Source organism: Symphalangus syndactylus, chromosome 17 (genome assembly GCF_028878055.3).
Source record: "Symphalangus syndactylus isolate Jambi chromosome 17, NHGRI_mSymSyn1-v2.1_pri, whole genome shotgun sequence".
NCBI lineage: Eukaryota > Metazoa > Chordata > Mammalia > Primates > Hylobatidae > Symphalangus > Symphalangus syndactylus.
In genome coordinates, this window is record NC_072439.2 from 85,063,910 (window position 1) to 85,090,728 (window position 26,819).

Sequence of the window (26,819 nt, forward strand, 5' to 3'; positions counted from 1 at the left end):
GTTGTTATTATTATGATGCATTTGTTGTTGTTGTTGTTGTTGTTGTTGTTGTTGAGACAGAGTTTTGCTCTTGTCGCCCAGGCTGGAGGGCAATGGTGCAATCTCTGCTCACTGCAACCTCTGCCTCCCGGGTTCAAGCAATTCTCCTGCCTCAGCCTCCTGAGTAGCTGGGATTACAGGCGCCTGCCACTATGCCCAGCTAATTTATTTATATATATATGTGTGTATATATATGCGTGTGCGTGTGTGTGTGTATGTGTGTGTGTGTATATGTATATATATATATATATATATTTTTTTTTTTTTTTTTTTGAGACGGAGTCTTGCTCTGTCACCCAGGATGGAGTGCAGTGGCGCCATCTCCGCTTACTGCAAGCTCTGCCTCCCAGGTTCATGCCATTCTCCTGCCTCAGCCTCCCAAGTAGCTGAGACTACAGGCGCCTGCCCCTACGCCCGGCTAATATTTTGTATTTTTAGTATAGATGGGGTTTCACCGTGTTAGCCAGGATAGTCTCGATCTCCTGACCTCATGATCTGCCCGACTCAGGCTCCCAAAGTGCTGGGATTACAGGTGTGAGCCACGACGCCCAGCCTAATTTTTATATTTTCAGTAGAGACAGGGTTTCACCATGTTGGCCAGGCTGGTCTCGAATTCCTGACCTCAGATAATCCACCCGCCACGGCCTCCCAAAGTGCTGAGATTACAGGCATGAGCCACCGCACCCGGCCTTTATGATGCGTTTTTATTATTCCTTCAGTAGATTGTGTGTTTCTCCTTGCATCCAGGCACTTGGTGTTATCTAAGTGTTTATGTCTTCCATGTCTGCGCTATACCATATCTGTAGTCTGTTTTAAATAGTATCTGTTAAAACAGCGACCATTATCCGTCGTAGACAACCAGTCTCAGTACTCATGGTGCTGATGAAACACAAAAGCCACAAAGCTTCTTTTCCTCAAATAACCTACCTGAGGTGGTGGGCTGGCTGGTTTTCGATGACACCCATTTTGGTGAAGACTCAGGATGTGGGGCCACAGGTTGCACTGGACGAGTCTGTTTGGCTGCCAGTTTCATCAGACTCACTTGCCTCTTGTGAAATATTTCCTGGACATCATCCAGCCTCTGCAAAACTTTCTGGGCTTTGGCCTGCAGTTAACAAAAGCAAATCATGATGAACAGGTCTCTCTGTATACAGCCTGAGGACACGAAGCATTCCCTTTCTCCCACCTTCCCCTACTCCCCCCATCCCTACCTCCCTCAGGTGACCCCCTCTGGGTATCACTATGCAAGTTGCTGCAGGTCCTGCCATGCTCCAGAATTGTGCATCTAAGGATTAGCCTCCCCTGCTTGAGACCCTTGAGGGCAATGACTATATCCTTTCACTACGGCGTCTCCAGTGCCTGGAACACTCTGGCACAGGAGTTTGAGACCAGTCTGGTCAACATGGTGAAATCCCGTCTCTACTAAAAATACAAAAATTAGCCGGGTGTGGTGGCTGGCGCCTGTCATCCCAGCTACTTGGGAAGCTGAGGCAGGATAATCGCTTGAACCCAGGAGGCACAGGTTGCAGTGAGCTGAGATCATGACACTGCACTCCAGCCTGGGTGACAGAGCAAGACTCCGTCTCAGAAATAAGCAAACAAACAATTAGAATACAATGTGGTTTGTGTCATGTTAGAGCAAAGATTTTTGGCCTGAGTCCATGGATGGGACTTCAGGGCATTCCCCAGAATTACATAAACAGTTAGACAGGCTGGATATAATCTGTTTGTTCCTCCACTGCATCTTCTCTTCCCTACTTTGTGCCCAGGAAGCTGACTAAAAGAAGCTCCTAAACCAGAGGTGCAGACAAGGTGATGTGGCTCTCAGAGGAAGGTGTGTTACCTACAACCCTGCTGGCTTCATGGAAGAATGTGCTTCTCAAATGCAAATCCAATCAAGTTATCCCCCTGCTTAAATCCAAACTCGTTCATGTGGCCCGCAAAGCCTACCTTGCCTGCCTCTGTCTAACCTCACCCAAAACACACTTCCGTTGCTCTCTAGGTTCCAGCACCCTGACCTTTTGGTCTGCACTGTGCCAGGCTCCCCCCAGCCCTGAAGCCTTTGCACATGCTGTTCCTCCTGTCCGGAAAAGCTCTCCCATCTTGTCTATTCATTCTTCAGGCTTTAGCTCAAGTGACTCTTCCTGAGAGCCTTCTCTGACCCCAGTCCAGGTCAAGTTCCTCTGTCACATGCCTGACCCTGCATCCCTCCTTGACAGCACTTATATCAGCTTGTAACACATTTTTGTGTGATTATTTTGTTAATGACAGCCTCTTCCACGAAACTGTAAGCTAGGTGAGGGATGGAAGCATGCCTATTTCTAATCATCATGGTATCCTCAGCACTCAGCACAGCACGTGGTACATCAGGAATGCTCATAAGCATTAATAGAGAAATGACTGATTTGAGTTAGACGAAGGGTCAGTATGCCAGGACGTACAGGCCGAGAGTCTAAGAGGCCGCCGGAGGGCTTCGGAACCGGTGAGCCCACTCAATTCAGCCTGCTGAGTACTCTGTGGGTACTTTATCAGGAAGAAGGCACACTCCCTCCCTCCCCTATCCATTTCCCAACCACAGGATCAAAATAACCCGGAAGCATTACCTTTACATCGAGGGTGAGCAGCAACTCAAACTCGTTGTAAAACTCCTTGGGGCTGAGCAACGGGTACTCCTTGACTGTGCCCAGGAAAGTCGCAATGTCGTTCAAGGCGATGTCAACCCCTTCTCGAGACTGGCACTTGTCTACAGCTTGGGAAGCCAAGAGGTAGATTCCTGCCTCACACCATTGGCTGACCTTTTGGAAAGAAACAGTGCCCTGTGAACTTTGCCCGACCACAACTCAGAGCCACCATAATCCTCAGCAGGTCTGAGCTTGTAAGGTGTCTACAAGGATTCCGAGACAATGGGAAATTGTCATGGGACGGCATAAAGTTTAAGGGATCTAACCACTGTAAATTACACTATGAGGTGGACAAACCCAAACCAATTTATACCTTTCCACTTCTCAGGGAAGTCACTCGGTCAGCAAAATGAGTCTCTTCCACTAACAGTAATTGCTACATCTCCAGGAGGAGAGAGCTAAATATATATTTAATTTGAGACAGGGTTTCACTCTGTCACCCAGGATGGAGTGCAGTAGTGCGATTACGGCTTAATGCAGCCTGGAGAGGTCTACCCCAGGCTCAGGTGATTCTTCCACCTTAGCCTCCTGAGTAGCTGGGACTATAGATGCGTGCCACCACACCAGCACACCAGGCTAATTTTTCCTTCCTTCCTTCCTTCCTTCCTTCCTTCCTTCCTTCCTTCCTTCCTTCCTCCCTCCCTCCCTTCCTCCCTTCCTTCCTCCCTTCCTTCCTTCCTTTCCTTCCTTCCTCTTTCTTTCTCTCTCTCTCTCTCTTTCTTTCTTTCCTTTTTTTGAGACGGGTTTTGGCCATGTTGCCCAGGCTGCTCTCGAACTCCTGGGCTCAAGCAATCCTCCCACCTCAGCCTCCCAAAGTGCTGGGATTACAGGTGTGAAGCACTGCACCCACCCAGCCTTATAGCTAAATATCTCTTAGGCTGGTCTAACCATAGAGAAATGTAATCAATGGCTTTTGGGGTTTACCTGCTAGTTGGCTCTTCTTGCATCCGAATTGGTTACCAGAACACAGGGTGATTAATAAGACATTAGACCTGGCCCTTACATTTCCTGGGAGAAGGGCATGTCCCTTTTAACAAAAACATAACTTTCCTCTTTGGATTCCCAGGTGATCCCTATTTGCATTTACTGGTGTTTGTCTTTCCTAAGGAAGCAAGAATGCAAAGCTTTGTAACTCAGCACAGCAATACTCAAGAGTTGGGAGAATATTAGATAGGTGATGAATTCTAATTATTCAATTTTTAAAAAGGACTCATTTTCTTTGCTCTTTTGAACTCCACTGAGACATTTGAACAGAAAGACAGGGAGCCCTTATGCTACCTGAAGAGTTATATGAAAAGAAGCTTCCAGTGCCAATACCTCTGCATTTCCATTTACGATGTGACCTGAAAAGCAATATAAAATAACTATACAGAGAAAAAAGATCAAAATGGAACACTCCAAAGTGGCTGTCTTTCTAAGTGGGAAAATGACAGGCAACTTAAATTTTTGTCTTTTTTTTTTGTAGATTATTTACAGTGAATATGTACCATATTTAGAATAATAAAAAAATCATAAAGATATTTCAGAATTAATAATTACCATTATGTAGGGATGGGGGATAGTGGGATATGTAGGTGCCCATGAGTAACCTTTTTCTTGCTACATTTTTGGATTTCCACAATAATATGAACTCATGCTTTGATATATGCTGTGAAAACTTTCTCTTTACACATCATGCCTAGATCTGCAAAAAACATTAGGCTGGGGTTTTCTGTAGAGTTACTACGGCTACTTGCTTTCTCTCTCTCTCTGTCTCCCTCTCTCTCTCTCATACACACATGCGCGCACACACACACACCAGGCTTATTATCTCTGGAGCAAAAATGGAGTTGGGAAAACAGCAGCTGATCCCGCAGCGAGCTCAGCACACAGAGCAGGCTGCGCACCAGCCCCTTCGGGGCTACTTGCTTCTGGAACAACTATATCTCATTGACATTAAAATCCCTTTGGCAATGGGATGAGGTAAGCAGCCCGGGTGGGTGCCCTCTGCCATGCAAGAGGAACAGCTGTGGGGATGGAGCATGCTGACTCATTGCCATCAGCCACATGCTGCCTGGGACCAGCTGACGGGGAAGACTCCAGAAACCACTGCTCCTGCTGACTGGAAACATACCCTAGAGGTCACCTCCAAAGGGCACCAGGGTCTGCACACCCCTCTTCCTGTGGGTCCCTGGCATGCGCCCTTGCTGTCTATCCTGTGAAGCCTTGGTGTGGAATCTGGCAGGCCTGACTTTAATTCTGGCTTCCCCTGTGTGTACCATGTGTGGTCTTGGGCAGTCAGTTACCCCAGGGTTTCTTGGTGTCATCCCTGCACCACCTGCACCAGAATCATTTGGGCACTTTACTAAAATACTAGTTCCTGGGCAGTATTCCAGACCTACTGATGCTGAGTCTCCAGGGCGGTGCATAAGGGAATCTGCCATATAACAGCTCACTAGGTGATTCTTGTGTGCTACATTTTGAGACCCAGCAGAGTATCAGTTTCTGCCTCTGCACAATGAGGCCATTAATACCTTCCTCGGAGGTTGCCTTGAGGATTATAAATAGATGACATAATTATGTTCCTGGTAGGGATAGCGTAGGTGCTCGATACATGGTAGGGGTTATAAAATGGTCATTTTACTTAAGCTTCTCCAAAAAGAGTCAAAACCCTTTGCCTTTATATGAGGGAAGCACTCTGCAAATATAGTGCTTGGTTCTCTGTACACTTGAAAGGGAATCAAGAAGTGTTCCCACAGGGCCAGGCCAAAACACACTCTTAAAGTCTGGCTCCACACAGATAGAAATGGGCTTTAGTTAACTTTAATGGGATGCAGTGGGATGGCCAGAGCACTTTTTACCTTCAGTACCTCTACAACCTAGGATCTGCACAGTTTTTAATGCCTCTCGAACATCTTTTCACATAAAGCACTCGAGCCTCTCAGCAATCACACAAAGAAGGGAGGATGAGTATGATGGAAGCTTCTTCACAGAAAATCTTGCAGACACCATGTTCTTGGCTGTGTTTTGCTCACCTTGTCCAGCTGTCTATGAAACTCTAAGGACTTTCCTAAAATGTCCCATTTTTTCTTGTTTCCATTGATGAAATCGTCACAGAGGTGCCTGAGGTCCACACACCGGGGCCTGATGGCATCTGCTGCATAATGGTGGCTTTGGATGAGCTGGTCCCCAATCAGTGCCAGCAGCTGGGCCTTTTCCAGGGGCTCCTGCAAAGTGAACATCCACAGCCAGGCATCAGAAGTCAGAGCATCATGAGGCCGACAGCTGCCTGGTACTGTGTGCTCCAAGCCTGGAGGGAGGCTGCGGAGATGCTAACCCAGGATGAAGGCTGGAGAACCTGAGAAAGCTCTGAATGGTTCCAGGCCCAGGAAGTTGAACGTGGCCCAGAGTTGTCCACACGCTGAACAACAGCAGTCATTCATTCAAATACCTGTTGAGTTCTGGGCTAGGCATCGAGGATATAGTGTTAACAAGCCCAAAATTTTCAGATTAATGGAGAATTCAGATATTAACTAAATTACACAAATCATTAAATTATTACAATTGCAATAAACTCTAGGGCAGAAAAGCATGGAGTGCACATAATAAGAGATTTTGAATACCCCTATTAACTAAAGGAACAAGAAGAAAGACTGACGCTTGTCCTTGAGGAGAGTGGGGGGTGAGCTGAAGTTGAGGCACTGGTAAAAATTGGGTTTGGACAACTCAAAGGTGGTCATGACACTTAAGAAATATGCTTGTCTAGGCTGGGCATGGTGGCTCACACCTGTAATGCTGGCACTTTGGGAGGTGGGCGGATCACCTGAGGTCAGGAGCTCGAGATGAGCCTGACCACATGGAAAAACCCCATCTCTACTAAATACAAAAATTAGACAGGCGTGGTGGTAGGTGTCTGTAATCCCAACTACTCAGGAGGCTGAGGCAGGAGAATCGCTTGAACCCGGGAGGTGGAGATTGCAGTGAACTGAGATTGCGCCACTGCACTCCAGCCTGGGTAACAGAGCAAGACTCCATCTCAAAAAAAAAAAATGAAAGAAAAGAAGAAATATCCTTGCCTAAACCCTTTCCCAAAGCCTGTCAGGGCCCTGTCTGCACTGACCCTGTCTGCTCAATCACATTTCCTACCTCTTTCTGCATGACACTTCGCTCTAACCACACGTGCCAAGTTTTCCTGTTTAAGCATTCCTTCATTCATCCTTCTCATATTATTGAGAACCTACTATGTGCCAAACACTGTCATAGGTGCTGGAGGTTCATTGGTAAAGAAAGCAGGCAAAAACCCCCACCTCATGAAATGAAGCTTACATTTTAATGGGAGACAGAGGCAATAAACAATTGCATGTGTAGGTCATATGGTATCTTAGACAGTGACGAGTATGTGGAGAAAAATTAGACAGTAGGGAGGGCAGGGAGTGCTGGAGCTAGTATTTTTAATTGGATGGTGAGAAGGTCTCCCTGAGAAGGAGTACTCAAGCTATGCAGAAAAGACCACACAGAAAGCCTGAGACTAGGCTGGGTTGTGGTGGCTCACGCCTGTAATCCTAGCACTTTGGGAGGCCGAGGCAGGCGGATTGCCTGAGCTCAGGAGTTCGAGACCAGCCTGGGCAACACAGTGAAACCCCATCTCTACTAAAATACAAAAAATCAGCCAGGCATGGCAGCATGTGCCTATAGTCCCAGCTACTCTGGAAGCTGAGGCAGGAGAATTGCTTGAACCTGGGAGGCGGAGGTTGCAGTAAGCCAAGATCACGCCATTGCGCTCCAGCCTAGGCGACAGAGCTAGGCTCCGTCTCCAAAAAAGTAAAAGAAAAAAGAAAGCCTGAGACTACAGCCTTAGAAAGAAAGACCCGATTTGAAGATTGGCCCTTTGTTGGCATCTAGGAACTTAGATTTTAGGAAGGTTCCCTCCATTCCCTGATGTGAATAGTTCACGATGCCTGAACTGTTTGTGCAAACAGTATGGTTTATGGTGATTACTTGCTTTTCTTCTGGGAGTCTGAAATCTTGGTACTTGCCAGACAGAAGCTGCCGACATGACCAGCCACCAATAAAACCTCTGGGCATTGAGTCTCTAATGAGCTTCCCTGGTAGACAACACTTCACACATGTTGTCACAACCCACAGGTGGGGGCAGGAAGTATGTCCTGTGAGACTCCCACAGGAGAGGATTCTAAGAAGCTTGTGCCTGGTTTCCTCCAGACTTCACCTCGCATGCCTTTCTCCTTTGCTAATTTTGCTTAGTACTTTCTCATCATAATAGATCACAACTCTAATACAGCTACATGCGGAGTCATCCTAGTGAATCTTCGAAAAAATGTGTGCGTGGTCTTGGGAGCGCTCTGCACACAAGCTGAGACCTGAAGTCAGGGACAAGCCTCACAGTACTTGGCTGGGAGGTGAAGGCATGTTTGACAAGTTCAGGTAGCTGGAAGGAGGCCAGTGTGGCTGCAGCAGAGGGAGCAAGAAGGAAATAAGTGGAAGATGTAACCAGAGGAAAGAGGGGGTTCCATGGCCGGGGTGAGAGGAAAGCCCCTGGGTTTGGAGGGAGGATCTTGATCATGTTTTTGAAAGGACCACTCCAGGTACAGTGTCCAGAATAAGAGGAAACGCAGGGAGACCTGTCAAGGGGCTGCTGCAGGAATCCAGCTGAGAGATACGGCTTACGGCTGATCACCAAACTAGCTCCTGACTCGACCCTTCTCTGGATTGCTCTTCCCTGGGTCATGCAGAGCTGAGTTCCTTGGTCACCTCCTCACAGGGCTTCCCCGGCGACTATATCTTGTCATTCTCTACAACCCATTCGCCCAATCACCTAGGCCCTCTCCCTCACTTTAGTTCTTTAACAGCATTATCTCTATCTAAAAACTATTTTCTTTATTTACTTTAATGTAGAATTCCTCCCTCCTGGCTGGGCACAATGGCTCACGCCAGTAATCCCAGCACTTTGGGAGGCTGAGGCGTGCAGATCATGAGGTCAGGAGATAGAGACTGTCCTGGCTAACACAGTGAAACCCCATCTCTACTAAAAAGACAAAAAATTAGCCAGGCATGGTGGCACACACCTGTAGTCCCAGCTACTCGGGAGGCTGAGGCAGCAGAATCACTTGAACCTGGGAGGTGGAGGTTGCAGTGAGCTGAGATTGTGCCACTGCACTCCAGCCTGGGCAACAGAATGAGACTCTGTCTCAAAAAAAAAAAAAAAAAAAAGAATTCCTCCCTCCTCCACTCACTCCTACCAAAATGTAAGTTCCATGAGAGCATTTAGTAGGCATGCAATAAATATTTGATCAACAAAATAAATGAATGAGCCAATGAGCTACATGATGCAGTGACCTGCTTGGCTGGAACTCTGTGAAGCAATCAGCACAGATGACTGCCACATTCCAAAAGGTCTCTAGGAGCAGAGAGCCCATGAGCCCCCTTGCCAACCACGCTAAGCATCCAGTGCATCACTGCACTGCTTTAGCTGTTTACAGTAACATAAGGAGTCACGGTAACTCCAGGTGCGTACAACTTGCCCCTCTTAACTTGCACTGGTTTATGGTTTCAACAATTTCCAAACCCCTTTCCTCTCACCCTTCCAGTCATTCATGAAGCCCTGCAGGGGCCATCACCTTCTTAATGCCTTTCAAATTCTGACCCTGTCTCTGTCACCTCCTTGTCACTGTCTGCTCAGGCCTCATGGCTTCTCATGGGGACAGCTGGTCTCCCTGCTTTTCTTCAGGCTCTCCTTCAAATCATGCTCCAGACTGCTGACAAAGCAGCGATTCCAACATATCTTATTGTGTCTACATCACTCCCAAGCTTCAAGCCCTTTTCTGGGCACCCAGGGTCTTCAGGAGCAAGCTTAAACTCTTGAGCAATGCACACGGGGACTTTTGTTATCTAGCTCATACGTGGGTGTGCCTGACTTACCAAGTCCTCTTCCACTTCCTCAACTCCATTCTCTGCTGCAACCATACTAATTATCCATTTATTGTTCCCCAAATATTCAGGCAGCTTCAGGCCTCCATCCCTTCTCCACCTGCTGTCTGCCCAGAAAGCCCATCCTTCCCTACCTACTCCCCCTAACCCATACTCCTCTGGGGCCAACTCGATCTAAATCACATTTCAGACTTCACCTTCTCCAGAAAACTTTCTCTGTGCTTCTTTTGATCAGAGCACCTGCTTCATTAAGTTGTGACCACTTATCTGCTGCCTGCACTATGCCACAGACCCCTATGGTCCAGAACCAGCTCTTATTCAACTGAAAACAGTGCATGGTGCATCTTAGGTACTTACAAATAAATGCTGCACAAAACAAAGAGGAGTACTGGTATAGAAACGAGTGACACAAATCAAGCAGTGGCTAGTTAAAAGGACTGTGGCAAAAATACCCAGAGCACTTGTTCTAAACAGCAAAGGCCCAGGTGCACTGGTTACCACCCCTACAAGACGACTGGAATATTCATTCCCTGGGCAGTGATTTTTTTTTTTTTTTTTTTGGAGATGGAGTCTCGTCCTGTAGCCAGGCTGGAGCCAGGCTCACTGCAACTTCTGCCTCCCGGGTTCAAGCAATTCTCCTCCCTCAGCCTCCTGAGTAGCTGGGACTACAGGCGCCCACCAGTACGCCTGGCTAATTTATTTATTTATTTATTTTTTAATTTTTAGTAGAGACGGGGTTTCACCATGTTGCCCAGGCTGGTCTCGAACTCCTGCGCTCAGGCAATCCACCCGCCTCAGCCTCCCAAAGTGCTAGGATTAGAGGCGTGAGCCACCATGCCCGGTCTGGGCAGTGATTTTTGACTCTGGTTCACTGCTGTGTCCTCAGAACTTAAACAGTACCTGGCATGGTAGGAGATGAATAAATATTTGCAGAATAAATGTTGAATGAATGACAGACCTTTACTAGCACTGCTCAGCTACTGCAGACTGAACCTAGGACATGTCCCATAGCCCAGAATTTATCCTTCTACCTCTGTAATATTAATAACAACAGCTAACATCTACTGAGAGCTTACTATATGCCAGGCACTGTTCTGAATGCTTTACATTTCCTTAACTCTTCACAAGAAACCCTTTGATACAGGTACTGTTTTACCAAAGGGAAGTGGAGGCACAATGGCCCAAGGTGACCCAGGTAGGAAAGAGAAGAGCCAGGCTTCAAACCCAGGCAGTCTGGCTCCAGGATCTGGCTCAGACCAACATACACAGAGAAAAATGGCTGCACTTGTTCTGCCTAAACTTAGAGACCTCATTTGGTTGCTCGAACTTGTCTGACTTTAGTCAAATATAGAAACATGAGACTTGGCATGAAAGTCTCTGTTGACATTTTTTTTTTTAAGTCCAGCTGCCTAATTTATTAAGAACAGGGCAGAATTTTCTGGGTCCAGGGAAATTCACCACAGAATACTTCCAAATCACCCTGTGGTGATCAGAGCCTGCCCTTCCCTTGGCATATAGTATTTCACCCCTTCAGAACTGTCCAGAAGACATTTGAGATGTTAGAGGAAAGATGGGAGTAACAGGTCCAAATGGGTCTAGGGAAAAACGCCCATAAAGGCAACTGAGGAGGCCGGGCATGGTGGGTCATGCCTGTAATCCCAGCACTTTGGGAAGCCAAGGCCGGCGGATAACAAGGTCAGGAGTTAGAGACCAGCCTGACCAACATGGTGAAACCCCGTCTCTACTAAAAATACAAAAATTAGCTGGGTATGGTGGAGGGTACCTGTAGTCCCAGCTACTCGGGAGGCTGAGACAAGAGAATCGCTTGAACCCGGGAGGCAGAGGTTACAGTGAGCCAATATAGCGCGACTGCACTCCAGCCTGGGCGGCAAGAGTGAAACTCTGTCTCAAAACAAAGGGCAACTAAGGAGCAACCCGGATTCAGCCACCGCATGGCTGGAAGGTCACTATTACAGAATTGAAAGGACAACAATAATTTCTGACCACTGACTACTGACCACCAACCACATTGCAAGCCGACCACATGAAGTCCCTACCACACATCTAACTCATTTAATCTTCACAGGGTCTCTGTGAGGTAGGAATTATTACCTCTGCTTTACAGATGAGGGGGACCATATTCAGAAAGGCTAAGAAACATGACTAGGGTCATACAGCTGGTACTTGTTAGAGCCAAGATTTGAATCCATCCCTATCTGACTCCAAAGCCTGTGTTCTTGTCCCCTTCCAGCCCACCTGGCCTCTCCATATGTGCTATGAAATCCTCCTGGTGCCTGCAAAGAAATTTACGGTGAAACCTCCAAATTGAAGCTTATTTTTTAGCTTATATACCTCCCGCTCAGGATAAATAGTCATCAAAATCTCCAAAGTAAAAAAGCAAGCGTGAGGGAAAAAATGGCTAAAATCTGGTACTCTGATCACAAGCCCATCTGGGATCTTTCAGATGCTGAAAATTCCAGAAGGCTGGATCGTCAAGTTACAGCTTAGAAGTTGTAATCAGAAATATTTATTGAAATAACAGTTTATTTCCCCCCAAGGACTCTGCTGGTATAACAGATGAGAGATGAGAGTACCTACTAGGGAAGAAAATGGCGAGAAAGCAAGTGATGCTACTCTATCAGGGAATCTAGAACAAACCCACAGATGATCCATAGGGATGGAGTGTGTGTATGGGGAGGTGGGCCAGATGAAACAAGAAAGGCAGAAAGCTAATGGTTGTTGAAATTGAATGATGGACACTTGGAGTTCATTGTGCCAGTCTATCTGCTTCTGTGTGTGTTTGAAAATTTCACACATGTACACAAAGCCATGACCCTCCAACTAGATGACATCCTTAGATGTTAAGGTTCCATGCCTTCTTAGACACAGCACCCTTATGGGGAGAGGTCAAGGCTGAAATCAGGTGGTTCCTCCACCCTGTCCTGGTCTGTTCCCTGCTGGCCCCTCAGCAAGGGTCTCAGTATGGCCCACAGTAAAGACCCTGCAGCAAATTCTGCTTTTATAGAAGACCTGTAAGTGGTTGAAACTACTGGTTATCAGAATCAGGAAGGAGCATTCAAAAGACTGCTAAACCCTCAAACGAGAACAAGATAAAGAACAGGCTGAATCAGCATGCGACAGGAGCCTGGTTAGTGAGTGGACTCTGAGGTTACTTGTGAGGATGATGTCACCGTGTGGAATAAGGAAGCTGGCAACACCCCAGAGCCAGCGTGTGGCTGTGCTGGGAGGGAGGTGGCTCCTTAGTGCCGAGTAAAGGACAAACCCCAAGCAGATATTTGTCAGACTGTGGCCAGACACAGTCTTGTTCCTTTAACACTTTAAAGGACAAATGGAAAGATTAGCCAAGCCCTAATCATCTGAAGAAGCCATGTGTCTGAGAAGTCTGAGGGAAGATATATTGAAAACGATCTCAGTTATGATGAGATAGCTTTGTTTGATTCACCCAAAGGCAGAGACACAGGTGTGCTGCATCCTTCAGGAAGCAAGTTTAGAAACAAGATCTGCAAGTCACAGGATGTGACAGGTCTGCAAATCCTGCAAGTCACAGGTCATCCACAGTGGGCTAGTCTAGCTGCTTCAAGAATGTTGCCCACGAAAGGTGGGTCATGGGTTCACAGAGCATTCCTGTGTTCCATAACCATAGGCTTCATCCCTAGCTCTGGTCAGCAACTTTTGAAGTATATACCAAGGACCACAAGTTCAAGGAGGTGGGCAGAAGAATGTGATGCAGTCATGCAGATCCATCGCCACTATTCAAGACACAGCCCAGAGCGCCTTCCAAGGGCTTTCTGTTCCACTGAGAATAAAATTCAAATCCTCACAAAAGATCTCAGGGTGCAACAGGACTACCTGGCCTCTGCTCGTCTCTGTTCCCTCATTTCCTCCTGGCCCACCTGCTCTAGCAATGTTCCTTGAACTCACCAAGCTCATTTCCACTTTAAGACCTTTGCACCTGCAGCTCACTCTTGCCTTGATGCTACTCCCTAAGTCTTTGCATGATTACACAGATCAAACAGATCTCAGATCAAAAGTCATCTTCTCAGGCCTTTCCAGACCATTCTAACTAAAGTAGCATCCCCAGTCACTTTCTATTATATCTTGTTTTCTTTTTTATATCACTTGTTACTATCTGATGTTATTATTTATTTGATTGCTTTTTAGTGAACTGTCTCTCTCCAGTAGAATGTAAGCTTCATGAGGGCAGATTCTGGATTGGCTCACCACTGCATCCACGGAACCTAGGATAAGGAATACCTGTTGATGAATAAATAACCCTCTGGATAGGTCAGTAACCACTTTCATATATATATGAAGGCATTTCTATTGATGAGGTACTTTTTCTTAATACATGAATAAGCAAAAAAATATAGTATCTATATTCAGTAAAAAATTATTTTGAAAAAACTAAAATGATATAAGATTGGGGCTGTCCTGGAGAATCTAAGACATATAGTCATCATATATATGAAATTCAACTTTTCCACTGTTTGATAAATGTTCCTGATGACTTATGTGTCTTTAGCACTCGTTTATCTGTCAAATGGTCATTGGTAAGAGAAAGAGTGCTCGCTAGGAAGGGATGGTATTCCTGAATGGGGTCTGGATACACAGCTGGGTTTGTGTGTTCATGCATGTGCACAAGCACCTACAGCTCAGAATCTACAACCCATAGCTCTTAGAGTCAGTGTGGCCTTGTTATACTTTGTTTTGTATCCTTTAGGGGTGTGTGTCTCCAACTGTAATGTACAAGTCAATCGCCTGGGGATCTTCTTAAAACGCAGATTCCAATTCCAGGGTGGGGTCTGAGATTTTATATTTCTAATTAGCGCTTACTCAGGTGACATCTGTGCTGCTTGCCAGAGGCTTACACTTCGGCAAATCTCTAGTACTGCAAAATTGCCGTCTGAGAAACATGCCTCCAGATTAGCTAAGAAAGGAAGCACTAACCATAGGGGACTTGGTCCCCAAGACCCAAAAATATAGAGAACCTAATTTCAAACAAGCAGAAAGGAATTCTCTAGAAAGAGATGACTCAGCTTTCTTCATTTGTAATAAACCAAATTTGTAAACACTTAAAATGGAATCATTTCTAAATGCTGACTTGTGTGCAGATCTGGGACACTGTTTAATTCCAGTATGGGACTGTAAAATACATATTCTTTTACAAGTTTCACATTTACAACTCTTGGGACATGAGAAAGGAGAAAGCTTTGCCAATTCTGTGTAGCAATGGAACTAATGTGGACCAATTTCCCCCATCTAACTGTCTTGCTCCAGGTATAAAACTAGTTTTTTTTTTTTTTTTTCTGGTTTCTCCTTTGAAAGTTTCCCATCGTTACTACCAACCCCACAACCCCCAGCCCCCTAGTCCAGGCTCCAGGGAGGAGCTCAAGCTGATTGGTGGGACTCTGAGATAATTGTTCTGGTGAGTGATGAGCCTGTTGTGACCTTCTCCCACTTGGCTGCTGACCACGTGGGAGGGCAGGGCTGGTCCAGAGTCCTCACCCCACCTGAGCGTCTAACTGCAACTGTATGTTCCGGCGGCTTTAATAGGACTCTGTGCTGCCCGTATTATTCATAGCAGTTGTTAATGTGCATCTCTCTTTGGGATCCTGGGGTGACTGAAGGGCAGGACTGGGCATTCCTGTGTCCTTTAGCAACCTTCCAATAGCAATGACTGGACATGATCCATCATTGTCCACAGCAACCTCCCTCCCAGTACACAAAAATGTCAGAAAGCAAACCTGGCTTTTTTCCTCCAGTTTTTTGTGTTCCTTAAGAAGTTGCTCCACGTGCATCACGCTGTCTCCAATGCCTGTAAACTCTGCTTGCTCTTCCAGCAAATTATCCAGGGCAAGCTTAGCCTACAAGAAACATTAGAACAGTCCAGAAGTAAACCAACACTCACTCACCTGAAGGTATAGGTTTGTTATGCTTCAAGAAAACTCAAAATTCCAAAAAGGATTCAAGACTTGTATATATCTGTATATGTTAAAAAATTTTTTTTTGCAGCTCACTAACTTTCAAATTAAGCTGGGGGTGCAGAATTCACCTGTAGCTGAACTATTACAACTATATTCAACAGATTATCAATCAAAAAGGAAGATAGCTGGGTCCAGTGGCTCATGCCTATAATCCCAGCACTTTGGGAGGCTGAGGCAAGAGGATTGTTTGTGCTTGGAAGTTCGAGGCCAGCCTGGGCAACATAGGGAGACCTCGTCTCTGCAAAAATATTTAAAAATTATCTGGGCTGGGCACAGTGGCTCATGCCTGTAATCCCAGCACTTTGGGAGACTGAGGCAGGTAGGTCACAGAGGTCAGGAGATTGAGACCATCCTGGCTAACACAGTGAAACCCCATCTCTACCAAAAATACAAAAAATTAGCTGAGTGTGGTGGGCGCCTATAGTCCCAGCTACTCAGGAGGCTGAGGCAGGAGAATCACTTGAACCCGGGAGGTGGAGGTTGCAGTGAGCTGAGATCGTGCCACTGCACTCCAGCCTGAGCAACAGAGTGAGACTCCATCTCAAAAAAAAAAATTATCAGGTGTGATGGTGGGGCATGCCTGTAGTTCCAACTATTTGGGAGGCTGAGGTGGGAGGATAGCTTGAGCCCAGAAGATCAAAGCTGCAGTGAGCCATGATCACACCACTGCACTCTGGCCGGAGTGACAGAGCAAGATCCTATTTCAAAAAAAAAAGGAAGATAAACCATCACTGAAATGCCATGTACATCAATAGGTAAACGGGATTCTAGAACACTTTGACTCCACTGAAAAAGTGAGAAGGGGGTTGGAGGGGGTGGTCTGTAAAGAAGCAAGCAGATAAGGAGAAAGCTGGATTAGGGAAAAGAGGGACACCCCATACCAAAGAGTGAGGAGGGAGAGGAAACCAGAGGTCACGGTACCAGAAAAGAAAGTTATATTAAACAAGACAAGAATACCTTACAAAAATCGTGCTCAAAATGCTGTAGTTGTAGGCACTGATTAAGCTTCAGATGATGCTCAGACCAAAACTGACTAAAAGCTTTTTCTGTTTCATCCAGTTGAACTAATAACCTTTCAAGAAAGAATGAGAAAGTGATGTTAGGTTAGCATTCATTTCCACAGGCATCCATATAGGCCTATGGATAGAACACCTGTGTCTTCGGTCAGTGGTATCAATTGTGACCATCTCCTTATTAAGAAAGCATGTGTCACTTATGCCTTTCTTCTGGCTCAGTGGGCTTTGCACCTTTCATTTTCCAATCAGGACACCCACAGTGCAGGCAGCGACTTTACTTCAGATGCAGCTGCTGTGCTTTAGAATGTGCTCCGGCTGATCTTACCTTCATGCCTTCTTTCTTTCTACCTGAGACTACACGAATATAAAGCACAGCTCCAAGCCAAACTGTTACTTAGAAATGAAGCCCAGTAAATACTACCCTCTCCCTCAAAATCCTAGGGTGGGAACATGTCATATACATTGAAGAGGGGGGAATGGAATGCTCATAAAAAGATCTCTGTACGTGGCTGCCAGATGGATGTGATCTTTTTTCCTTTGTTGTCTCAAATATTCTTCTTCTTCCTTGTCCCCACCAAGACCCAATATTGGCTGTTCCAATCTGTTCTTGGTTGCTCCAGAACATCTAGGTCTACATATTCTCTCCTGAAAAGGCTGATTCCACCTCACTCACTCACCTTTCCATGGTAGTTACATTCTCAAGTTGATTGAGATTGAGTTTGCTGTTGGGATATTTGGTTGCTGGTTCTTGGATGCATGACAGCAATGTGGTCCCCTGCTTTCCAAGTAATTTCAGCTCATCCTAGAAAATAAAAGTAGTCTCTCTTAGAAGGAATTAGAAAAAACAAATTCTTGATAGAAGTGGGGTGAAGAGAATAGTAGATCAGTACATTTTTCATTTAGGAAATTAAATGCTGATGAAGTCAAGATGCAGCTTTAAAATTAATGAATTAACTTATCCTTGATAGGTAATGCACCGACGTGATACAAAATTCAAAATATCCAAAAGGGTATACATCAAAAAAAAGTACATTTTTCCTCTTCAAAATCAACATCTGCTTTTTGTATATCTCACGCTATTGTTGTAAATTAAAAGGAAAACTAGTTAATATAATCTAGTTTTAATCCAAGATAGTGACAAGAAACAAGAAAATGATAGATATTGAATGTTGAATGCTGGAAACTACCAAGCAATAATAAGGTAATAACTGCTAGTTGATCATAAAAATACTTCAGTTGGTCTCATCAATAAACAACTGCCTCTGCCTCCACCTGCCAACCAACTGTGGCCTTGTTTAATTATTTAAGTTTGGCAAATATGGGCAGCAATTTCAGTTTAACATGAAAAGATTCGTACTTCCAAGCCAACCCCCCATTCTGCTCTTTTAACACAGAGACTTAGTGCTATGCAGCTGTGGAAGGCTACTTCCTTCCAAAGCCAACAGCTGTAGTCCTTTCTTTAGACAGTGCAGGTCATCATTCATTGCCCTGAGCCTTACCCATAAAGAAAGCCCGGACTGCAAAACAAAAGTGGCAGAGCCTGACCTAGAATTTTGTGCTTGAGAATTATGGGTTTGGATCCTGGGTCAGAGGAGGCTGGTTTGGTATGCCCTTGAGCATTAGAACAGGCCCATACTTCTAAAACAAACCAAGAGATCACGTCTGCACACAAACACTGAATCACTTCCTCTAGGCCCAGCCACCTGTGTGGTCTTCACACAGCCTAGAGCTCATTCCCTGTGGGAAGAGTTTTAGACTTCCCCACTCTGATCACACAGAAGTCCTGGACCCTCTCAAGCTGATACCTTTGTTCCTTGGGTCCCATCCTACTGCAGAATTTCCCCTGGAAGGGTTACATTGCCATACCCACCCTCAAACCTGGCCCTGGATCTGGCTGATGATGGACTTGACTTCCCTGAGCTGGCCCTTCAGGGTTCTTTGGACACCTCCTCTGGCTCTGTCCACTCCAAATAGTGCCCTACATTAGCCACATGGCTGGCACTCTTGCCTGGGAATCAGGCATATCTCTTCTTTTCCATTCTCATGTGTCAGCCCTCATTTCTTATCTCATCAATGCTCATGAAATATGTGTAGGTTGGATAAATTAATAACAGCCTAAAAGAAGTCAGGTTGCAGATGAATAAAGACAAATTAGATATGATGGAAAAATGTACTCTGAGTCAGTATCTTAGCCATTCCCTCATCCCATCCACTAAAGAGGGTCTTGGCTTTTCCCACTCATTTTCTTAACTGCTGCTGAGCTTCCAGCAACACACACACACACACACACACACACACACACACACACACACACACACACACATCCATATGTGAGGAAGAGTTGGGAAGAAAGGTGGAGAGGCTAAAGGAGAAACGCCATGTTGGTATGGCAGAAGGAGACATTGGAGGGGGAAGCTGGGAAGAGGGATACATCCAAAGTGAGGCAGAGCATGAATGAGGAAAGTGTGTGAGACAGGGAAGGTGAATCTTCACAAGTGATGTCACACACTGTATATCCCCTTTACGCTGTTTAAAAAGGATACAAGCAAAAATCGTGACCTGGTGACTGCTTTGGGATTCAACCACATGGTCAACTTGAGCAGGGTTACAAAAATCTGTCACGAACACAGACAGAAAGATGGAGCAACTACGGTACTTGGAAAGGATAAGGGGAAGTTGCTCAGCCTTTTTAAAAATGGAGTTTCAGTTTCCATGGAAAGAAAATAACCTTTTTGGGTATTTAATTTTTTTACTGCCCGCACTCAGGCTGGAGGAGAAACTCAGGGCACTATCTTCCAGAACATGTGTGTAAGTTCATGCTCCCTTTCGGAGAGTCTCCTTTTCCCTGTGCAGACAGGGTCCTGTTGGTGGCAGGGTAAGGACTGCTTGTGAACTGAGAGATAGCTCATTGCCTACCAAAGTTCCCTTTCCTCAGAAAATGGGAGCCCCACCACCACCTTGGAACAGGATCCAACTGGCAGACGAGGTGGAGGTGCCATTGTGCGTGTGCTGAGCACTTGCTCGTACTCTCCTTGACGGGTGGAAAGGCACACAGCAGGAATGATGGGTAGCTGAGTCCTGTCTGCTTGTCTCATTCATCAGGAACTGAGCTCTCCCAGGGAAGGCTAAAGCCGCTTGTGTTTACAAGACTTGCTCTTCCTTTCTGTCCCTCAGATGAGAGTGAAATCACAGAGAAAATAAGGTTTCAAATTTATCATGAAGCCCACGGTGCCCACAATTTGACTGGACAGAAAATAGCACTTACTGAAGTCGGGAGCACTCTCTGTTTGTAAGAATACATTAAGGCCCAAACTGTGGCTCAGGCTGGGGGAAAGAATTTATGTTTCTGGGGAAAAGCCTTCTTTAAAGTCATCAGTTTGCTTAAAAGTTTGATACGATTGTTCCACTGTGGAAGTTTAGAGATTTTTTTCTGTGTGAACAGATTGGTTTAATATACTGAAGGGCCAAAAGAAAAGATGTTCTACTGGAAGATTATTTTGAACAAAATAGTAACAGCTCCCTAGAGAAATAGCAAGTGAGGCTGAAAACCTCTCCAACTCAATGGCTCTCCTATTCTGATTGTTTGGGCGACCAGACACATATACCTAAGATATGAGATCTCAAAGATCCCAGGAGAAAGGAATTCAAGAAATCAAGCCAAATCCCCTAAGCTGTGCTATTTGTTTAGGAAAAAAACACTCTCCAGGCTGGGAGAAAATGGTATATCACACGCTACAACTTTTATAGATATTTAAATAGATATAAAAGTTCACTGTACTGAAGAATGAATCTTATAATAGTTTTTCACTTTTCCAGCTGGAAAAGAAATTATTCAATGACATATAGAATCTTTGATTAAAACGTAGGTAAAAGACCAGTCAGGGTAAAATAAAATATGTATAAATAACCACAAAAAACTACTAAGTTATTAATACAAGTTTAAACAGTATCTCTTTTTTTCTTTTTTCTTTTCTTTTCTTTTTTTTTTTTTTTTTTTTTGAGATGGAATTTCACTCTTATTGCCCAGGCTGGAGTAAAATGGTGCGATCTCAGCTCACTGCAACCTCTGCCTCCCAGGTTCAAGCGATTCTCCTGCTCAGCCTCCTAAGTAGCTGGGATTACAGGCATGCGCCACCATGCCCGGGTAATTTTGTATTTTTAGTAGAGACAGGGTTTCTCCATGTTGGTCAGGCTGGTCTCAAACTCCTGACCTCAGGTGATCCACCCACCTTGGCCTCCCAAAGTGCTGGTATTACAGGTGTGAGCCACTGTGCCTGGCCAGTATCTCTTTTTTTCTAATATAAACCATTTCTCTCTTTAAGTCATTTTTGGATGAGAAAGAGGAAAAATGTAACTCTAGTTTAATGATTTTGGTATTCTTGCTTCTAAGCTACAAGGTAAGGAACAAAGAAATCAAATTTGAATTAGGACAATAATCAGTAATCACAAAAAGGCCTTAAGAAATTCTCTGTATTTTTTTGTTTTTTTGTTTTGTTTTGTTTTTGAGACGGAGTTTCACTCTTGTTGCCCAGGCTGGAGTGTAATGGAGTGATTTCAGCTCACCGCAACCTCCGCCTCCCGAGTTCAAGTGATTCTCCTGCCTCAACCTCCTGAGTAGCTGGGATTACAGGTGCCAGCCACCATGCCCGGCTAATTTTTGTATTTTTAGTAGAGACAGGGTTTCACCATGTTGGCCAGGCTGGTCTCGAACTCCTGACCTCAGGTGATCCACCCCTGCTCAGCCTCCCAAAGTGCTGGGATTATAGGCTTGAGCCACTGTGCCCAGCCTGTATTGTCTTTTAAAGGATGTTAATTAATATTACTTGGTAAAATAAAGATGATAATATTTTAAATCCACATTCACTTAATATTCTTAATTGAGGTAAACACTTGGACGAATTAAATCGCTTTGAGAATTTTGTCTTAAAATAATTTTAGGTCTTCACCATGATTTTAGGGCAGCATGGAATATAAATGCAAGCATTTCTTTTACTAAAAGGCCAATTAAATGGAAACTTCTAATTTCCTTTCACTTGTCTTACAGGGTGGATAGGGGGTGTTTAACCAAATTAATGTAATAGAGTATAAATGTCAAATAATACTTCTAACTATGTGGCCTCCAAGGTTACTCCACCCCATAAACTGAGAGAAGTCTTAGCCTCCTTTGCTCAGAACTGCCTGTTTTAATTCTGAGAAGAGCTGGTTAGCATGCATAAGGAAATCCTCTTACTCCATCCTGGAAACTGGTTCTTTCCCACCTCTTTACTTCTGCAGAACTCTTTGCCTGTGTAGAGAAACTATAGAACACCCACTCATCTGCCTTCCCTGTCCCCACCCCTCTGCCTTGCCCACTAGCACATACAGCAAGACCTGACTGGCTGGTTTTCACCTTTTCTCCAGAGACCTTCCTGACTGACCACATTGTCATTTCGGTGCTTCTGCTCTTCGACCTCTCCACGCCCTTCTTGGATTGAGGCAAAGAACGCACTGTGCTCATGAGCCCTAGGCACAGAGCTCAGTTTCACAGTCCTTGCCGCACTGGGCATCCTTCCCATGACACCCCTTTGCACCAACAGGACCACTCTGCAGACTCCTTTTGGTCAGGGACCACCTGTGGGCCTGTGCAACTGCAAACTCCTTCCTAGCACACTTCACGGAGGCACCTAGACCCTGCTTTCTGCAACTTATACCTCCTAGGAATCATGTGAACTTAAGTCAGTAGTTTTGGAAAAGCAAAGGCCAAGTTTCTCAGAGGCATTTTCAGGGAAAATTTTCATGATGTCATCAGGATTTTACAATTTCAGTCCAGATTTTTTTTGTTTGTTTTATTTTGGTTGTTTTTTTTTTTCTTTTTATTTTTTTTTTTTTGAGACGGAGTCTCACTCTGTCACCCAGGCTGGAGTGGAGTGGCATGATCTCGGCTCACCGCAACCTCCTCCCGGGTTCAAGCGATTCTCCTGCCTCAGCCTCCTGAGTGGCTAGGATTACAGGTGCCTGCTACCATGCCCAGCTAATTTTTGTGTTTTTAGTAGAGACAAGGTTTCACCATGTTGTCCAGGCTGGTCTCGAACTCCTGACCTCAGGTGATCTGCCCGCTTCAGCCTCCCAAAGTGCTGGGATTACAGGCCTGAGCCACTGCGCCCAGCCCAGTCCAGATATTTTGATTGCTCACAGTAATCTTTGGAATATATTTTTTCTCTTTTGTTGTTGTTTTGAGATGGAGTTTCACACTTTCGCCCAGGACAGAGTGCAGTGGCGAGATCTCAGCTCACTGTAACCTCTGCCTCCCAGGTTCAAGCAATTCTCTCACCTCAGCCTCCTGAGTAGCTGGGATTACAGGCGCCCGCCATCAAGTCTGGCTAATTTTTATATTTTTAGTAGAGATGGGGTTTCACCATGTTGGCCAGGCTGGTCTCGAACTCCTGACCTCAAGTGATCTGCCCACCTTGGCCTCCCAAAGTGCTGGGATTACAGGCATGAGCCACCACGCCCAGCCATTGTTTTTTTGAATAACAACCTCCTTAAAGACTGAATTTAACAGTGTTTCCTGGCACATGGAAACATTAATTTGCCTCAATTACTAGACTCTGAGACTCTCCTAACTAGACTATGTGTTCGTTGAGGTTGCGTTTTTGGTTTTCCTGGCAAGTAGTGGTGGGTGCTCAATAAATGTTGAATAAACGAACAAATCAACCATCTAGCAAAGCATTTTTGCAAATTTTTGGTCACAGACACAAGAGTTCAACTCTTCCCAAGTTCCATGAGGCCAAGACACAAACACTGACCATCCAATCCTCATTTTGCTGCCCTACGGAAAACTGGGCTTCTGTGAAATAATGGGTTCGGTCTGTTTGTGCTTCTCAAGGTAGAAAGGTGCCGACACTCATCCAGGGAGAAGCCCTGGGAAGATTTCCCTGTACTGCATGACTGAAAGAACCTGCCAAGCTCCCTTTTCTCAGCAGGTTCTGACGTGCTTTTATGAATCATTTAATAGGTGCCTGTCCTTCAACTCAGGTCAGAGTGCCTTCCATAGTCCTTTTTCTCAAATTCATCCCCAAATAAAAAGACACACTCTTGAGAAAGTGAAGCAATAAGTCCGCTTATTAGTCTGCCCCAAAACTTTACAACCACTGCTGGAAAGCTTATACTTCAAAAGCCAGCCCCTACCCCTGCAATTTCAGCACGTTCTGTCTTGCTCTGTCTTGAGCAGGATCATGGGAGGGCAGCCCTTGAAAGGGTGCTCACATGCCTTAGCTCACCCGGACAAAGCTGGTAAAGCCCTTTCCTGTGCTGCTTCCCACCGTTCTTCACTCACCACCCAGTCTCAAGAGCCTTCTTTCATTACAAACTGCCTGTCTGGAAGGTTTAAGATGATCAATGGCTTCCAAGTCACTAAAGAAGAAGGAAAACGAGGGCTTAACTGTTAATTCTGCTCCCAGCTCTCTCCAAGAGGCAGGCATACCTGCTGGCACAGACGCTGGCCTCTGAGAGGCCACTGATCCCTCACCTGCAGCTTGTCCCGCTGCCTTGTGTGGGACATGAGAAGGTCTTCTGTGGATAGCATGCTTCTGGGCAGCTCTGTTGTGGCCAGGCAGGCCCCAAACGTCTGCAGCATCTGGGCAGTGGTCTTCAAGGTCAAGGCAAAGTTTTCGATGGCCTGGAAGGTCAGACAATTGTAACAATGTGGAGACATTAACAGTCACCAACATGCTGTCTCGATGGAAAGAAAACAGATTTAGTTGATAAAATTAGTGAATAATCACGTCACTTTGGAAATGGTATAGAGGACCTGATTCTGATAGGGAGATTAAAAAGAGGCTGGTTTCAGTCTCAATGCTACCACTAGTTGACCAAATGACTTTGGAAAAGTCACCTCTTTACACTGAACGTCAGTTTATTTATCTACAAAATAAAGTGATTGAGTCACATGATCTTTAAGATTCCTTTGAGTTCTAACTTTCTGAGTCTCTCGTTCAAAGGGTGACACCCAGAAAATGCACTGTCACACAGAAAAGAATCTATATATCTCACTTATAAAACAATATGTACTGTATATGTGTGGTTATATTATTCCTAGTTATATATACAGGCAAACCTCAGAGATATTGTGTGTTTGGTTCTAGGCCACTGCAATGAAGCCAATGTTACAATAAAGTGAGTCACAAAAGTTCTTTTGTGTCCCAATGCAAAGGGAAGTTATGTTTACAGTATACTGTAGTCTATTAAGTGTGCAATAGCATTATGTCAAAAATTCCACATACCTTAATTTAAAAATACTTTATTGTTAAAAAATGCTAAAAATCTTCTGGGCCTTCATCAAATCACAATCTTTTTGCCGCTGGAGGGTCTTGCCTCAATGTGGATGGCTGCTGACTGATCAGGGTGATGGTTGCTGAAGGCTGGAATGGCGGTGACAATTTCTTAAGACAACAATGAAGTTGCCACATCAATTGACTTCCTTTTATGAAAGATTTCTCTGTAGCATGCAATACTGTTTGATAGCAGTTTACTCACAATAGAACTTCTTTCAAACTTAGGGTTAATCCTCTCAAACTCTGCCACTGCTTTGTAGACTAAGTTTATGGAATATTCTAAATCCTTTGTTGTCATTTCAACATCATCATCATCATCACCAGAAAGATGCAGAAATCACTTTTTTTGCTCATCCGTAAAACACAGTTCTTCATTCATTCAAGCTTTATCATGAGGTTGCAGCAATGCAGTCACATCTTCAGGCTCCACCTCTAGTTCTCTTGCTATTTCCACCACACCTGCAGTTACTTCCCCAGCTAAAGTCTTGAACCCCTCAAAGTCATTCATGAGGGTGTGAATCAGCTTCTCTCAAACTCCTGTTAATATTGATATTTTGACTTCCTCCCATGAATCACTAATGTTCTTAAAGGCATCCAGAATGATGAATCCTTTCCAGAAAGTTTGCAATTTGTGCTACTCACACCCATCAGAGGAATCACTATCTATGGCAGGTATAGCTTTACAAAATGTATTTCTTAAATAGTAAAACTGAAAGTTGAAATTGCTCTTTGATCCACAAGCTGCAGCATAGATGTTGTGTTAGCAGGCATGAAAACATTCAACTCCTTGTACATCTCCATCAGAGCTCTCAGGTGACCAGGTGCATCACCAATAAGCAGTAATATTTTGAAAGGATCTTTTTGTCTAAGCAGGAGGTCTCAACAGGTGGCTTAAAATATGCAGTTAACCATGCTGTAAACAGAAGTGCTGCCATCCAGGCTCTATTATTCTATTTCTAGGGCACACACAGAGTAGATTTAACATCATTCTTAATAGCCCTAGGATTTGTGGAGTGGTAAATGAGCACTGGCTTCCATTTAAGATCACCAGCTGCATTAGCCCCTAACAAGAGAGTCAGCCTGTCCTTTTAAGCTTTGAAGCCAGGCATTCACTTCTCTAGTTATGGAAGTCTTAGATGGTATCTTCTTCCAATAGAAGGCCATTTCATTTACATTGAAAATCTGTTGTCGAGTGTAGCCACTTTTTCTTTCTTTTTTTTTTTTTTGAGACGAGTTTTGCTCTTGTTGCCCAGGCTGGAGTGCAGTGGCATGATCTCAGCTCACTGCAACCTCTGCGTCCCGGGTTCAAGCGATTCTCCTGCCTCAGCCTCCTGAGTAGCTGGGATTACAGGCACCAGCCACCACGCCCAGCTAATTTTTTGTATTTTTAGTAGAGACAGGATTTCACCATGTTGGCCAGGCTGGTCTTGAACTCCTGACCTCAGGTGATCTGCCCACCTTGGCCTCCCAAAGTGCTGGGATTACAGGCGTGAGCCACTGCGCCAAGCCGAGTGTAGCCACTTTCATCAATGATCTTAGCTAGATCTTCTGGATAACTTGCTACAGCTTCTATAGCAGCACCTTGCACTTGTATGTTACAGAGAAGAATTCCTTCCTTAAACCTCACAAACCAACACCCGCTAGCTTCAAACTTTTCTTCTGCAGCTTCTTCACCTCTCTCATTAATAGAATTGAAGAGAGCTAAGGCCTTGCTCTGGATTACGCTTTGGCTTAAGGAAATGGTGTGGGTGGTTTGATCTTCTATCCAGGCCCAGACCACTAAAACTTTCTCCGTATCAGCAAGAAGGCTATTTTGCTTTCTTATCATTCATGTATTCACTG

General features: G+C 44.9%; 1 protein-coding gene across 4 annotated transcripts in view; it reads right to left on the bottom strand.

The window, feature by feature from the left end:
• MCF2L2 (MCF.2 cell line derived transforming sequence-like 2) overlaps positions 1-26,819 on the bottom strand; it is a 246,513-nt gene that overhangs the window by 114,341 nt on the left and 105,353 nt on the right. For 3 of the 4 annotated variants that reach the window (XM_063621731.1, XM_063621732.1, XM_063621733.1), the window contains 7 exons: positions 24,173-24,322; positions 17,343-17,467; positions 16,607-16,721; positions 15,410-15,529; positions 5,735-5,926; positions 2,643-2,834; positions 967-1,144 (listed from right to left, as the gene is read on the bottom strand). In XM_063621731.1, the coding sequence (XP_063477801.1) occupies positions 967-1,144; positions 2,643-2,834; positions 5,735-5,926; positions 15,410-15,529; positions 16,607-16,721; positions 17,343-17,467; positions 24,173-24,322 (1,072 nt within the window). Of the gene's footprint in view, positions 1-966; positions 1,145-2,642; positions 2,835-5,734; positions 5,927-15,409; positions 15,530-16,606; positions 16,722-17,342; positions 17,468-24,172; positions 24,323-24,926; positions 26,276-26,819 lie in introns of those variants that run through there. The other variant, XM_063621734.1, reaches the window with a different exon arrangement.